Raw genomic sequence first — 15,467 nt, 5'->3', positions numbered from 1 at the left:
CCAAAGCTTGTCCTGTCTGGCCCTCAGAGTCTGCCCGGTGATCGTCCCTAATGAATCTCCTGTTGCCCCTGGCCCTGAGGACCCTTCAGTGACTTAGCACACTGCCAGTCCTCGGCCACCTCAATTGTCTCCACTGACGCAGCCTGCAGTGACACCCCTGGAAGTTCCCGCAGGAGAGCCTGGGTGATCCTCGGAGCTCTCCCGTCCCCTGCACACCTCCTGAAGCTGGGGATGTGGGGACTGAAGCCAGAGAAGCTCATTGGAAGCGCTGAGGACACCTGTGTCCCTCAGCCCAACTCCGGTGCAGTCCTCTGTTTCCCTACTGGTACAGGCGGGTTGAGATCCGACAATCAGGCTGGATCGTGGGGCCCGCAGCCCTCCTAGCAGACCAGGGAGCAGAAGGAACCTCAGGGGACAGATCCTCCCGCCTCCCTGGGCCCTCCCCACTGCACTAGTGGCCGGGGACCTCTTCCCCACAGCCTGATCTCGCTGACTGCATCCACTCCTTGTGAACCGGGGTCATGGCTCTTAGGAGAGCGGAGCACAACGCCATCCACCCACCCAGAGCCCGCCCCGGGAGGTCGAGTTCCCTGAGGTACGGGTGTGTCCAAAAGGGAGGAAGTCTGCATGGGACTGTGGGGATCAATCTGCGGGCGCTGCAGCCACAAAGAAAGGGTAGCGCCCGCGTGCGACTCACTTCCCAGGCCCAGCCAGCGAGAATGCGGGGCTCCAGCTTGGCCCCTGCTCTGGGGCCGTGGGCGAGGCGAGCGCCGAACGCCATTGGCCGTGGGGCGCACCCCGCCAGCCGCTGCGCGCTTCCATTGGCTGGCGGGGGCGGGGCGGGGCCCCCTTAGCTGGGCCAGCGCTTCCCGCGGTGTCTACACTCGCGGCGAGCGCCCGGCGAAGCGACTGGACTACACCTCGTAGGCGGACAGCGCCATGAGCCGCAGCCTGGACGCGGCGCGGAACTTCCTGGAGCAGCTGGAGGAGAGGGGCGGCTGGGAAGGGGCGGTCCTGGCCGGCGAGTTCAGCGTGAGTGAGCGAGTGTGGACAGCCTTGCGGCCCCTGGCCCCACCGGCCTGACGGCCGCCTTCCTGGCGCGCCCCGCTGCCTCTGCCTCTCTCTCTCCCTCTTTCTCTCGCTCTCGCTTTCGCTTTCTCCCTCAATCCCTTGTTTTCTTTACCCCGCTCCTCTGTGGCTCTTTCACCCGCAGCCAGCAGGGCCCCAGCGGACAAAGTCCGCGCGAAGCTGGGAGGGGCCGCACACGCGCTCAGGTCCGGGTGTCCTCCAGCGCTCCCGGCGAGCGCGCTGCACACCTGCACGGGAGCTCGGGGTGTTAAGAGACGTGCCAGGGCAGCGGGGTGCCGAGGCGGGCGTGTACACGCCCCCGGCCTTTTGCCGGGCGACCCACTGGGCCCGGTGACCTCAGCATCTCCCTCCGCGGACCCGGGATGCCGATGGCCAAGGCACTCGCGCTGGACGCTCACTTTCCGGAGTGGGACGCTGGGTATTGCAGCAGGGCTGGCAAACGCGAGGCTTCAAGCGCGAACACGCACGTGCAAACACAGAGGCAGACGCAATCTAGGCAGAAATAGGCGTCATGTTCTAAATATTTAAAAAAGCCTTGCTTTTCAATGGCAATGTGTACCATGAATATAACTCCATAAAAACCATACGACAGGCACAGCCTGTGACGGTTGCAACTCACAACCGACGTTATGCAATCAAAGGGCTCCTGGAAAACCCTTATTAGAACATAAGGGTATTTTGGATGCGGAAAAACTCGGAGGTCATGCGATTTTCTCTCTTGCGAACTTTTGGAAGACTTCCTCCCAGATTAATATACATTTGTCTACGCGCATGTAAAAGTGTTGTAGAGAAAATGAAGATGTGCCTGCTAAACGTAAAATACAATTCAGATAGAATGGAAATGCAGGTGACCCGCGTGTACACATTTGGTGTATGACGTCACCTACAGCGCATCTTGCATCCCATCGCTTGTTTCTTATCCTTCTTGGGGTCCGGGAACGCAAGCTTCTTCACATCTGCTGCCTTCAGCCACACAACAGCCGACAGAGGGTGCGGGGCGGGGGTGCGTGCCGAAGCGTCTGGGTTTCGCCCTCACCGCACAGGCACCTTTGGCAAAGTCACTCGCCCACCTGTGCGTCAGCTCGCTCACCTGCACGGGTCAATGCTGCCATTCATGGCTTCACTGTCGCTACGAGCAGCCAGGCCTGCGCCGCTGGGGGCTTCCTTGCACCCCCCCTCTCACCCGGGACCTCATGACTGCGCTGCCCTGTCCCCCGCCACTGCCGCCACCAGGATATCCAGGCCCGCTCTGCTGCCTGGAAGAGGGACAGAGTGTGCACCGCCGAGGCCGGCAGCCTGCCGGGGAATGCGAAGAAGAACCGCTACAAAGACGTGCTGCCCTGTGAGTGGGGGGCTCTGGCGGGGAGCCAGGTGCGCGCGCCCCGCCCCGCAGCCGTGCAGGTGTCACCCGTTGCGCTCCCGCGGGTGCCTGGAACGGGAGGGGAGCCCGGCAGGTGCGCGGACGCCCCAGCACCGCCAAACCCCTCGTTTCTCGCCTCGCCGGCTGGCAGATGATCGCACGCGAGTGATCCTCTCCCTGCTGCAGGAGGAGGGACACGGCGACTACATCAACGGCAACTTTATCAGGGTCAGGCCCGGGATCGGGGCGAGGGCGCCCTGGGGGCGGCGGGGCGGACCGGGGCGTCCCCACGCTGACCGCGCCTCCCGCAGGGCGCAGATGGGAGCCGGGCCTACATCGCCACGCAAGGACCGCTGCCTCACACGCTGCAGGACTTCTGGCGCCTGGTGTGGGAGTTCAGGGTGAAGGTCAGCGCCCGGGAGGGCGGGCGGCGTTCTGGTTCCCCGGCTCCCTGGCCCGCATCAGCTGCGTGTCCCTCCGCGTCTAGGTGATCCTGATGGCGTGTCGGGAGACGGAGAACGGGCGGGTAGGTGTCCTCAGGCCCCAGCGTGCTGTCCCTGTGCCGGGGGGAGGGAGGAGGAAGCCCCGTCCGTGGCCCAGGACGGGTTTCTAGACTGTCCTCACTGCTCCGCGGGAGGCTCACTACGCCTCTCTGTAGTTTTGTGGATTAGTCTTTTTGCTTTTCCTCATGGGGCTCACCTGCTGGGCCACTCCATACCATAGGACAGCCCCCTGTACTGACCAGTGCCCCTGTACTGCCCGGATTTCTCTACACCTCTCTCTCTCTCTCTCTCTCTCTCTCTCTCTCATTCAGCTGGAACTCTCTGGGCTCTGCTATTCCTGCCTCTAGACCTGAGCGTGGCTGTCCCCTCTTCCTAAGCCCTTCCCCTACCCTGGCTGGCTCTGTAAACCTCTTCCAGGTGTTGGTGCAGATGCTCAGACCTCAAGGAGACCATCCTGGATCCTCCCACAACTCCTGGATCTTTCCCTTGTCCTACTTTTTGTTCTTACCAATTTCTTCTTCTCCTTCCTCCTCCTCCTCCTCCTCCTCCTCTTCTTCTTCTTCTAGATTTTATTTATTTATTTATTTATTTATTTATTTATTTATTTTAAAGGCAGAGTTACAGCACAGAGAGGGAGAGACAGAGAGATATCTTCCATCTGCTGGTTCACTCCCCAAAAGGCCACAATGCTCAGAGATAGACTGATCCAAAGCCAGGAGCCAGGAGCTTCTTGCGGGTCTCCCACGCAGGTGCAGGAGCCCAAGCACTTGGGCCATCTTCTACTGCTTTCCCAGGCCATCAGCAGAGAGCTGGATCAGAAGAGGAGCAGCTGGGACCCAAACTGGTGCCCATATGGGATGCCAGGGCGAGGCAGAGGCTTAGCCTACAATGCCACAGCTCTGGCCCCACCAATACTTCTAATACAGTACATAGTACATAGTACTTCTAACAGAGTACATAGTCCTAAATACATAAAATATACTTCACCATATGCTATTTTTTTTTTTTTTTTTGGACAGGCAGAGTGGGCACTGAGAGAAAGAGACAGAGAGAAAGGTCTGCCTTTTCCATTGGTTCACCCTCCAATGGCCGCTGTGGCCAGTGTGCTGCGGCTGGCACACCGCGCTGATCCAAAGCCAGGAGCCAGGTGCTTCTCCTGGTCTCCCATGCAGGTGCAGGGCCCAAGGACCTGAGCCATCCTCCACTGCACTCCCTGGCCACAGCAGAGAGCTGGACAGGAAGAGGAGCAACTGGGACAGAATCTGGCGCCCTGACTGGGATTAGAACCCAGTGTGCCATGGCGTCAGCCACCATATGCTATTATTTCTTCTCTGGATCACTGAGATGCCATCACCCACTTAACATGTACAACCCAGCTGCTTTTAGCATATGCCTGGAGGTTAGCATCACCCCGTAAGGAAATTTTGGGGGCTGGCTCTGTGGTATAGTGTGTAAAGCTACCGCCTGCCATGCTGGCATGCCATATGGGTGCCGGTTCAAGTCCTGGCTGCTCTGCTTCCAATCCAGTTCCCTGTTAATGGCCTGGAAAAGCAACGGGAGATGGCCCAAGTGCTTGGGCCTCTGCACCTGAGTGGGAGACCTGGAAGAGGCTCCTGGTTCCTGGCTTTGGATTGGCACAGCTCCAGCCATTGTGGCTATTTGGGGAGTGAACCAGTGAATGGTTCTCTCTCTCTCTCTCTCTCTCTCTCTCTCTCTCTCTCTCTCTCCTCTCTCCTCTCTCTCTCTCTCTGCCTCTGCCTTTCAAATAAATAAAATAAATAAATCTTAAAAAAAAAAAAGAAATCCTATACCCTCGAATGGTTTCTCCCCATTTCCCACCAACCTCTACAGCCTTGGGCAACCCCTAACCCACTCTGGTTCTCTACTGCTTTGCCTGTTCTGAACATTTCATGTAAATGGAATCACAATATGCAATCTTGGTGAAGGGCCTCTTTCAGTTAGCATGTTTTTGAGTTTCATGCATACTGCAGCATGGATCAACACATCACCTTCCACAAAGCACCTGCCACAACTACGCATTCAGTTTATAGAATTGGAGGGACTTCCATTTTTTGATGGTTATGAATAACCTTGCTGTGAACATTCACGTCCAAGTCTTTGTGTAGAGGCGTGTTTTCATTTCTCTCCACCTAGCCATGACTGATTGGTTCATATGGAAATGCTATGTTCACATTTTGAGGAACTGGTAAACCATTCTTCACAGGGTGTCAATGCACCATATTGCATTCACGCTAACAATCTATGAGGACTTCCATTTCGTCACATACTCACCAGTACTTTTTTGCTGTTTTTTTTTTTTTTTGGTTGTCTTTTTTATAGAGGGTGTCCTTTTTTTTTTTGGTTGTATTTTTTTCTTTTTTGGTTGTGGCAATACACACATCCCATAAAATTCCGCATTTTATTCATTTCAAGTGGCATGAAGGAAGGACACTCATTATGGCCACCATCCATTTCTACAACTTGTTCATCATCCCAAATGGAAAACTTGACTCATTAAACATCACCTCCCCAGTCCCCTTCCCCTCTGTTCTACCCTCTGTCTCTGCATATCTACCTATTGTAGGTACTGCACATAAACGGAATTGTACAGCACTTACCCTGCTGTCTCTGTGTGATTTCACTGAGCATGTTTTTAAGGCTCATCCAGGTTGTGCCATATCTTATTCCATTGTATTGAAATCCTTTGTCTTTGTATGTGCATGTCCCATTTTGTTTACCCCTTCTTTGTGGATGGATGTTGGGGTTGTTTCTATCTGTTGGCTATTGTGAATAGTGTTGCCATGAGCAGTGGTGTCAAGAATCCGAGTCTCTTTTCAATTCACTGTGTAGGCACCTGGGGTGGAATTGCTGAGTATCTGACAATTCCATCTTTCTTTCTTGTTTCCTTCTCTCTCTCTCTCTCTCTCTCTCTCTCTCTCTTTTAATTTCTTTTCCACAGTGGCTGCACTATTCTACATTCCCACCAGGGCTTCCAATTTCTCCACATACTCACCAACAGCTGTGTGTGTGTGTGTGGGGGGGTGTGGGCAGGTGGCATCCTAAGGAGTGGGAAGTGGTCTCCATTGAGGTTTTATTTTTCTGTGCTTATTTCCTTGTTTTTCTTTCTCCTCTGGATACCTATCTGTTCACATCGTTTGCCCATTTTTAAATTGGGCTATTTGGGGTTATTTGTCTTTTTATGATGGAGCAAGTCTTCATTTACAAATCTCTCCTGTGTGTTCTGTGAGTTTTCATTTAGCTTTCCTGTCAGTGTCCATTGAAGCATAAACATTAAACATTTTGTACAGTATTTTTGCTCAAACTTTGTCTTAGGTCATTGCCAAACAGATTGATAGGAATTATGTAGCATCACAGTTTTAAGGATTTTGCTGCTGTTTTAAATTTCCTTTATATGAGTGAAGTTGAAAAGTTTTTTCACCTGATTATTGTTTATTGCTTATTTTCCTGCTGACATAGGTCTTTTTGCTTTTTATTTGTTGAACTGTTTATTTAGTAGGGCCATTGAGCTTTTGACTATAACATAATTAACAAATATATTACCTCAAAAAATTAAGTTACAAAAAATTTTAAATTTTGATACATTTAACGGATTGGATTTTTTTCCTTATGTTTTTGATTTGGCATTTAAGAAGTTACCAGCTCATTAAAGGTCATAAATATTTACTCCTGTGTTTTCTTCCAAGTGTTTTGGAGTTGTTGGTTTTTTAAGATTGATTTTTGAAAAAGATTTATTTATTCATTTGAAAGTCAGAGTTAGAGAGAGAGAGAGGCAAAGGCAGAGGCAGAGGCAGAGGCAGAAAGAGAGAGATCTTCCATCTGCTTGTTCACTCCCCACATGGCTGCAATGGCCGGAGCTGGGCCAATCCAAAGCCAGGAGCCAGGAGCCAGGAGCTTCTTTCGGGTCTCCCAGGCGAGTGCAGGGGCCCAAGCACTTGGGCCAATTCCACTGCTTTCCCAGGCCATATAGCAGGGAGCTAGATTAGAAGTAGAGCAGCTGAGACTCAAACCTGCATCCATATGGGATGCTGGCAGCCCCATTGTTTTGTAGTTGTAAGTCTCTGATTCATCTGAATTTTTGTATAGACTATGTTATAGGAAATCGAAATTCATTCTTTTGCATGTGACTATCCAATTATTCCAGCACTATTGGTTGTAAAATGAAACAATACTTTCTTCCATGCAATGGACTTGGCACTCTTGAAAATTAGTTGATCATGAATAGGAGAGCTTATTTCTGAACTTTGTTTTATTCTCTTGACCAATATGTTCATCCTTGTGCCAGTAAAACACACTTTCGATTCTGGCACCTTTGCAGTAAGTTTTGAAATCAGAAAGTGTGAGTCCTCCGTTTTTTTTTTGTTTTTGTTTTTGTTTTTTTAAATTTTCATTGTTTTGGCTCTTCTGGGTGGATCCCTTGCTGTGTAGAAAAGAGCTGATGCTGCAGGCATAACTGCTTATGCTTAAAAAGGCTTTCCTGTAAGTTTGGCTCTTGGCTGGCTCTGACAACTTGCACTGCTAGTTAGAGTGGCTCTTGGTGCCCCAACTGTTTCTATGGTGGTTGATGCCAAAGACCTTCTTTCCTTCTGGAAACCTGATATTAGGGTACCTGCTGAGCAGGAGGTGCCTACACGCTGTGCAGAATATGCCCCCTGGTAAAAATTCTGGGCACTGAGCCCTAATGAGCTCCCAGTGGCCAACCTTCCACGTGTGTTGCCACTGCTTGTTGCTGTGTGGCTCCATGGGAGAGGACCTTAGGGAACTGCTGCCTTCTTTTCTTCACACTCTTGCCCCTTGCTGGCTTTATTCTGTGCCCTGTCAGTGTAACAAGTCATGTCTGTGCGTATGACTCTATGCTGAGTGCTGTGTGTGTCACACAGTGAGTCACTGAACCTGGGCGTGACCTCCCGTGCACATGACACACTTGCATTTCCATAGGAGTCTTAAGCTCAGCTTGTCAGTGTCATCAACACTCCAGCTGGGATTTCACAGGGGCCGCTTTGACCGGGGAGGTCGAATGGGGGAGCTTTGGCTATTGTTTGCCAGGCTGTCACCACAGGTATCTGTCCGTCTGTCTGGATCCTCTTAGATTTCTTTCACCAGTGCTTTGTTGGTGTTTCGTTCACAAATTTTGCACCTTTATTAAATTTCTTCCTAGGAAGTGAACAGTGCTTTTTGAGGTTGTTGTCAATGACTTGTCTTCTTCATTGGGTTATTGTAAACTGAATACAATTGTAGAAACACAGTTGCTTTTCCCCTACTGATCTCATAGCTCATAATCTTGCTGAACTCATTCATTAGCTTTAATAATGTGAGTGTGTGTGTGTGTGTGTGTGTTTGTGTGTGTGTATTCTTTAGGGTTTTCTACACATAAGATCATGTCATCTGTAAATCATGACAGTTTTGTCTCTTCCTTTCCAGTCTGGGTGCCCATCCTGTCATCCTCACATTCTCCCTTTCTTCTCACCTCCTTTTTCTCTATCTATCCATCTCCCTTTTCTCTATCTATCCATCTCCCTCAATCTGTCGGTTTGTCTATCTATCTCTGTGTCTTTTTTCCCCCTATTTGCACTGGCTAGAATTTCCAGTACACATGGAAGTGTGAACTTTCTTGCCTTGTTCCTGATTTGTAGGCCAAAACATTGGCAGCCTTTTTCTGCCAACTGACTTTTCTCCTGTTTGTGGGTTGAATTTTCCTGTTTCTTGATATGTCTAGTAAATTTTTATTGGGTGGTCAACATTTTGGGTTTTTATACAGGTTAAGTGTTAGGTTCTGTTGTCTCCCTTTGAAGGGTGTTTCACTCTTTGAGGAAGACAGTTCAGTTACTTGTGGGTACCGGATCGTTTTGAAGTCTGTTTTCCAGCTCTTTCAGGGCGGGTCCGCAGTGGTCTTTATTCCAGAGCCAACTTAGCTCTACTTGCAATGAGAGGTCCCTCGGGCTCCCTCTACTGACTGCTCCTCACCATCAGTGAGGCCTTTCCTCTCTGGCTGGAGCGAAGGTATCGCATCTCTGCCCTCTTTGAACTCAAAGGGACATTCATCCTGTGGATCCCTAGTTCTCATGCTCTCACGGAATGTTATTCTTGCCTGGCCTCATGGGATTTCACCCTATCCTTCAAAAAGTTCAGGGAAAGAGGCTGGCATTTTGGTGCAGCAGGCTAAGCCACCAGTTGTGACTCCAGCATTCCACATCAAAGCACAGTTCAAGTCCTGGCTGCTCTACTTTCCCTTCTGTTCCCTGTTAATGCACCTAGGAAAGCAATGGAGGGTGGCACAAGTCCTTGGGCCCCTGCCATCCACATGGGAGACCAGGATGAAGTTCCTGGCTCCTTGGCTGCAGCCTGGCCCAGTCCCAGTCATTGCAGCCATCTGGAGAATGAACCTGGGGATGGACGATCTCCCCTCCTCTCTCTCTCTCCCTCTCTGACTTTGAATAAATAAAATAAATCATGGATGGGTCACTATTGTGGCATAGCAGGTGAAGCCACCACTTGTGACACTGGCATCCCTTGTGGGAGACAGTTAGTGTTCTGGCTGCTTCCCTTCCATTCCAGCTCCCTGCTAATGGCTTAGAGAGGCAGCCAAGGATATTTGGCAGCAAGTACTCAGGCCCCTGCCACCCAAGTGGGAGACCCAGTAGAATCTCCTGGCTCCTGGCTTGTTGTGGTCATCTGGGGGAGTTAATCAGCAGATGGAAGATTCTCTCTCTTTCTCTCTCTGTAATTCTTTCAAATAAATAAACAAATCTTTTTTAAAGAAGACAATATCACTGTTCATCAAAACAAATTCATAGGAAGTAGAATTAAAAGAGAAGTTTAATTTAGTGCAACAAAAACCCATGCCTTGTTTATCGTAATACATACTTTCCATGAAGGCTCCTGGTATATTCTCAGATTATTATTCAGCCAGACTCGAGGAACAGGGACCCCTGTGCAGATTTTTGGAAGGTTTTCAGGTGGTAGTGGGTTTTTGTTTTGTGTTGTGCTGTGTTTTGCTTTTGTCTGTTCTCGCTGGGACTCTGTCCTGCCACTTCTGGCTGCCCCAGCTGTCAGCTCAGTGAGGTCACTAGATTGCTCACATCCTCCAGCCTGGGGATTCACTCCAAGCTGTGAGCTGGGGCAGTCTGCTCAGGCACCACCTCCCTAAATGCCTATTTTCTCGTGCCAGAGAGTAGGGTTCAGGTTTCATGTCTGGTGATTTGGCTGCTAACAGTGTGGGGTTCCCTGGACCGTCTTCCTCCCGCCAGGCCAGCAGCTCACCTGCCTTGGGTGTGCATATGTGTGATCTGACCACTCTGCCACCAGCCTCCATCACAGCTGCAGCTGCCTGTGGTCCCACCAGAAGCCCGGGCTGTCCTGTGAGGGCATGGACTGTTGAGTTGCAGCTCTGAAAGTGACTCCACCCTCCTCATTCTGTGCTTTCTCTTTACTTTTCACAGAAGAAGTGTGAGCGTTACTGGGCCCAAGAGCAAGAGCCACTGCAGATTGGGCCTTTCTGCATTACCCTGGTGAGCTGGGACTGAGGTGGGAGCAGGGGTGTGCAGCCTTGGACGATGGATGATGGGGACACTTCAAGGATGATATCCAGGGTGGATGGCTCCTTTCCCCCCAAAACCTCACAACTATGGGAGATTCATGGAGCTCTCTGATGCCGATGTGCAAATACCCTCGACTCGATATATGGGTTGACTGCGTTTTTACTGTGGCTATGATCACAGTTCCATCTGTCATGTAAACGTGCCAGGTTGGGTTCTTGAAATCTTTCTCTCTCTTAGCATTCTGAAAGAACTCAGGGAAACATGTTAGATCTGGGGAATGTTTGGGCTACATGAAGTTTCTAAACAGGCTTTTGCTTTGCTTTCTACAAATGTGTGTCTTTGGCACCCTCCATTTTGGTTCTCCTGTGTCTTTCCTCTTACCCCATATTCTCAGGCCAAGGAGGCACGGCTGAACTCGGACATTGTGCACAGGACCCTCCAGGTCACATTCAAGAAGGTACCAACAGAGGGGGAGAGTTGTTCTCTGTTTCCTTCTCTGTAAAATGGGCGTTCACAACAGCACCACCTCCTCAAACCATTTTTTTTTTTTCAAATTAATTTGAAACACAGAGCATCAGAAAGGAGGACACACACAGATCTTCTTCATCCATTGGTTCATTCCCCAAATGCCCAAAACAGCTGGGCTGGGCCAGGCTGAAGCCAGGAGACAGGAAATCCATTGTGGTCTCCCATGTGAATGGCAGGGCCCCAACTACTTAGTCCATCTCTGCTGCCTTCCCAAGCTCATTAACAAGGTGCTGAATTAAAACAGGACTCGAACCAGCACTCTGAGATGGGACGTAGGCATCACAAGTGGCAGCTTAACCCACTGTGCCACAAGACCAATGCCAGTCCCTGTCCTCAACTGTTATCAAGGAGATTTAAATGGAAGGTGCTTAAAGCCAGGCCTGGCATTTAGTAGGTGCTTGAGAAACATCCTCTCTCTCTCTCTCTCTCTCTCTCTCTCTCTCTTCTTTGCTCCCTTTTTTTCTGTTTCAGGAATCCCGTTCCGTGCACCAGTTGCAGTATACTTCCTGGCCAGACCGCGGGGTCCCCAGCAGTTCTGACAATGTGCTCACCATGGTGGAAGAAGCCCGGCGCCTCCATGGACCAGGCCCTGGACCCCTCTGCATCCACTGCAGGTTCGGGGACTGGACTTTATGGGGGTCTGGTGAGGAGATGCGGGAGGGGAGGGAGGTGGGAGGGGATGCAAGGTTTAGGGCCAGCCTTGCCCTTCTGTGTGTGGGTTTTGAGACACCAGACACTTGTTTGCTGCATGGATTGGAGTTAGCTTTTGTTGAGCACAGGCTATCTGCAGCACACAGTTAATACCCCAAATAGGCAAGCAATTATGAAGTTTTTCCTTAGAAATTGTAATTGGAGGATTCTGAGAATCAAGAGGTCTTATGGAGGTCCTCAAATTAGGGACTTCATTCCCAGCCCCAAATGCACTATTTTTAAAAAAATAGATTTACAGAGTTACAGAGAGAGAGACAGAGAGAAAGATCTTCCATCTGCTGGTTCACTTTCTGGATGGCTGCTATGGCTGGGGGCTGGGCCAGGCTGAAGCCAGGAGCCAGGAGCTTCTTCCAGGTCTCCCACATGTGTGCAGGACCCCAAGGACTTGAGCCATCCTCCCCTGCTTTCCCAGGCGCCTTAGCAGGGGCTGGATCAGAAGTGGGGCAGCTGGGACTCCAATCATGCTTATATGGGATGTCAGCCTTACAGGCGGTGGCTTAATCTGTCACGCCAAGACACTGCCCCCCAAATGGACCACTTAAAAGTGATTGCGGGCAGACCCCCTGACCAACCGCACCCTGATTCTCCCTCGCCAGTGCGGGCTGCGGGCGAACCGGTGTCCTGTGCACGGTGGATTACGTGAGGCAGTTGCTGCTGACCAAGGTACCCCGCGGGCCTCGGCGCGCCCGGTGGGTGCCCCGCACCTCCGCGGGGTCTGCTCACACGTCTCTCTGGCCCAGATGATCCCACCGAACTTCAGCCTCTCGAACGTGGTGCTGGAGCTGCGGAAACAGCGGCCCTCCGCGGTGCAGACGGAGGTGCGCCCCGGGGACCCAGGCGGGGTTAGCAGCCCAGCCCTTCCCGGCTTCCCCTCCTGACGGGCCGTCACCCCAACAGGAGCAGTATCGGTTCCTGTACCACACGGTGGCGCAGATGTTCCGCTCCGCGCTGCAGAGGGCCAGCCCCCGCCACCAGGACCTCAAGGAGGTACTGCCGCCCCCTCCCATTCCCGTCTGCCCTCGAGGCCCTCCTCCTCTGGCCTCCGAGTCCCCGGGGAGCCCACCCCGCCAAGCTCAGCACCCTCCCCTCTTGTCTTCCCTAGAATTGCTCCCCCGTCTACGCCGAGGTCGACTCCCTCCGGAAGTCCCCAGCCCTTTTGGGTACAGCACCCCGGCCGGCAGGCGAGGTCCTCAGGTACCGGCCGCACCCCTGCCTCTCCCTCCTCGCTCAGGCGCTGCTGCCTCTTCTGGCCCTTGCCGGGCCAGCCCTCCCATGCTGCTCCCCTCACAGTCTGAGCTCTGCAAACTGCCCCCAGGGTGGCTCTTCGATGCTGGCGCCCCCACGGCCTCCCTGCCGCTAAGGCTGGCCCATGTTCCGAGGCTAGCCCTTCTTTCGCTCTTCCAGCCAGTCACGACTTCCGCTACTTGCCAGGCCTCATGTTGGGTGGTGCAAGTATGGGGCTGACCCTCCTTCAACGCAGATTTCACCCTCTCTCAGCCCCCATCGGCCCTGGGGCGAGCCCTCCATCCTGGGGCTAGCCTCTAACCCCCCTTAGGCGCCACTTCCTCAATCTTTTGTTTCATATACACGTTCACAGACAGGACCACACTGCTTTCCAGGGCCCTGCCCCGTCCACCTGCCACGCCGGCCCCGCCCGCTCTGTCACCCACTTAACTGGCGGGTCGCTGAGAACGTGCTCAGGAGACCCCACCCTCTGCCCTCCGAACCTTGCCGCCGTCGCCCTCCTTCCCTGCGCGCTGTCTGGGCGAGCAGGAAGCCTGCGGTTTGCTCGGCTCACGCTCCCCGCCCCCGCGGGCCACGGGAGCCGCCGTTTCACTTCCTCTGCGCGCTCCCCACCCGCAGAAGCATCTCGGTGCCCGGGGCGCCGACCCTTGCCATGGCCCACACGTACGCGGTGGTGCAGAAGCGCGGGGCCCCGGCGGGCGCGGGCCCCGGGGCGCGGACCGGAGACCCCGAGGGGGAGAAGCTCTACAGTCAGGTGACACCGCGCGCCCTGCGGTCGGGGGCGCACTCCGAGGACGCGAGGCGGCCAATGCCTGCGCAGGGTGAGTCGAGTCCCGTCCGGGGCGCTGGGCGCGGGGATGGGGCTGGGGCGGGCCGCCACCCACCTGCTCCTTCTTGGGTCTCCCAACTTGCTGGGCTCCTGCCCATTCCCACCCCCTCCCCGAGGCTGAGCTTGGGGTTCCCCCTAGCCACGCCCCCTGAGCACCTCCCTGCCCGTGAAACACGTCCCCAGGCCAGCCCAAGCTCGGTTCCCAGCAGTGTCAGCTTGTTTGGTTTGTGCGCCATGGGCGGATGTTCCAGACTTGGTCACTCCCACTCCCGCCGGGCGCCACCCCCAGTCTGCCTCCCTGGGTCTCTGAGGCCCGGTCCCTGCCGGGGGTGGGGGCCAACTGAGCTGACCTGCGAGTGGGGGTCTCCTGCCCACAGCTCCTGCTAACCAAAGCCCTGAGGGACCTGATGCTTATGAGGATGTTGCCGATGGGGCGCAGACCAGTAGGCTAGGTAAGTCAGAGCCTGAGACACCGACCCCAGGACAGGAGTTTGGGGTTCAGGGCTGGGGGGGCCCAGGCCCTTAGAGGCCTGTGGATGTGGCTGTAATGAACCGGGAGCCCCTCGAGGCTTGGGGTGCAGTGGCATGCAAGCCGTCCACAGCTCCTCTGCACCCTACCCTTCTTCCCCCAGGCTTCAACCAGCGCATTGGAAAGCCAAAAGGGCCGCGAGACCCGCCTGCCCACTGGACCCAGGTGTGAGCGCGCCCCCACCGGCCTGTTGTCCCATGTGTGCCTTGGATTCTACTGGTGCCTCTGAAGTGGCACAGGTTGGGAATGGGGACGCTGGGTCTGGATCACAATAAGAACTTCTCAGGGTGGGAAATGTGGGGGCTAAGCCCCCATGATGATAGCATTCAAAGCTTGAGGCTAAGGGCAGGTGGGGCTGCTCTCAGCCGATTCAAGAAAGAATGTGATGGGGCTCCCTCGTTGGACATCGGCATCCCATTTGGGCGCAGGTTCGGGTCCCCACCACTCCACTCCCGGTCCAGCTCCCTGCTGATGACCTGGATATAGGAACGGAAGATGGCCCAGGTGCTTGGGCTCCTGCCACCTCTGTGGGTGATCCAGATGAAGCTCTTGGCTCTTGGCTTCCATCTGGCCCAGCCCTGGCCGTTGCAGCCATTTGGGGAGGGATGCAGTGGATGGAAGACCTCTGTCTCTCCCCCTACTCCTCTGTAACACTGCCTTTCAAATAAATAAAAATAAAGTATTTTTAAAAAGAAAGAATGTGGGGAGTGGGCACAGTCCCTGGGTTGTGAAGGGAAGGATGGACAGGTGGACCTCCCAAGACTGTTCCTGCCTCACATAATGGGCTGTTCCTCAGTATCTGAGCCTCCCGAGCACCCAAGGAACCCCATAGAGAAAGGGATGGACCCTCAGGGACCCTTAGCCACTGACATCCCAGTCAGGAGAGCCACAGCCAGGCAGATCGGCCCCAGATAAACAGACCACAGAGAAGCAGCCACACAGAACCCCACACAGACCATCAGAGGGCCAGTCCATGGCTGGGCAGATGGCTGCTCAGCCAGAGAGACAGACTAGCAAGCAGCCACACACACCAGTCCCACACAGATCAGCCAGAGAGACCACTGGACAGACAGAGCCCCCAGAAGACAGACCCCACTGTCAGGTGGGGCACCTAGCT

The 15,467-nt window shown here is 53.6% G+C and overlaps 1 protein-coding gene across 5 annotated transcripts; it reads left to right on the top strand.

Moving 5' to 3' along the window:
* Nucleotides 1-839: 839 nt before the first annotated feature.
* Nucleotides 840-15,049, top strand: PTPN18 (protein tyrosine phosphatase non-receptor type 18). Of its 5 annotated transcripts, none has more exons than XR_011387615.1 (15): nt 840-1,032; nt 2,323-2,431; nt 2,601-2,677; nt 2,761-2,856; nt 2,937-2,975; nt 10,413-10,478; nt 10,903-10,965; nt 11,508-11,650; nt 12,344-12,410; nt 12,488-12,565; nt 12,645-12,734; nt 12,850-12,941; nt 13,345-13,813; nt 14,199-14,273; nt 14,454-15,049. XR_011387615.1 is itself a non-coding variant. In XM_002712283.5 (15 exons), the coding sequence occupies exons 1-15, from the start codon at nt 940-942 to the stop codon at nt 14,519-14,521; spliced, it is 1,362 nt and encodes a 453-aa protein (XP_002712329.1). In that variant the 5' UTR covers nt 845-939; the 3' UTR covers nt 14,522-15,049. The 5 variants fall into 5 exon arrangements, 1 of the variants encoding a protein (XP_002712329.1); XR_001793551.3 differs by having other exon boundaries at nt 841-1,032; nt 10,410-10,478; XM_002712283.5 differs by having other exon boundaries at nt 845-1,032; nt 10,410-10,478; nt 13,611-13,813.
* The last annotated feature ends 418 nt before the right edge of the window (nt 15,050-15,467 follow it).

The sequence above is a fragment of the Oryctolagus cuniculus genome, chromosome 3 (assembly GCF_964237555.1).
Source record: "Oryctolagus cuniculus chromosome 3, mOryCun1.1, whole genome shotgun sequence".
In the NCBI taxonomy this organism is placed as follows: Eukaryota; Metazoa; Chordata; class Mammalia; order Lagomorpha; family Leporidae; genus Oryctolagus; species Oryctolagus cuniculus.
This window is presented reverse-complemented; position numbering and strand designations above follow the sequence as displayed.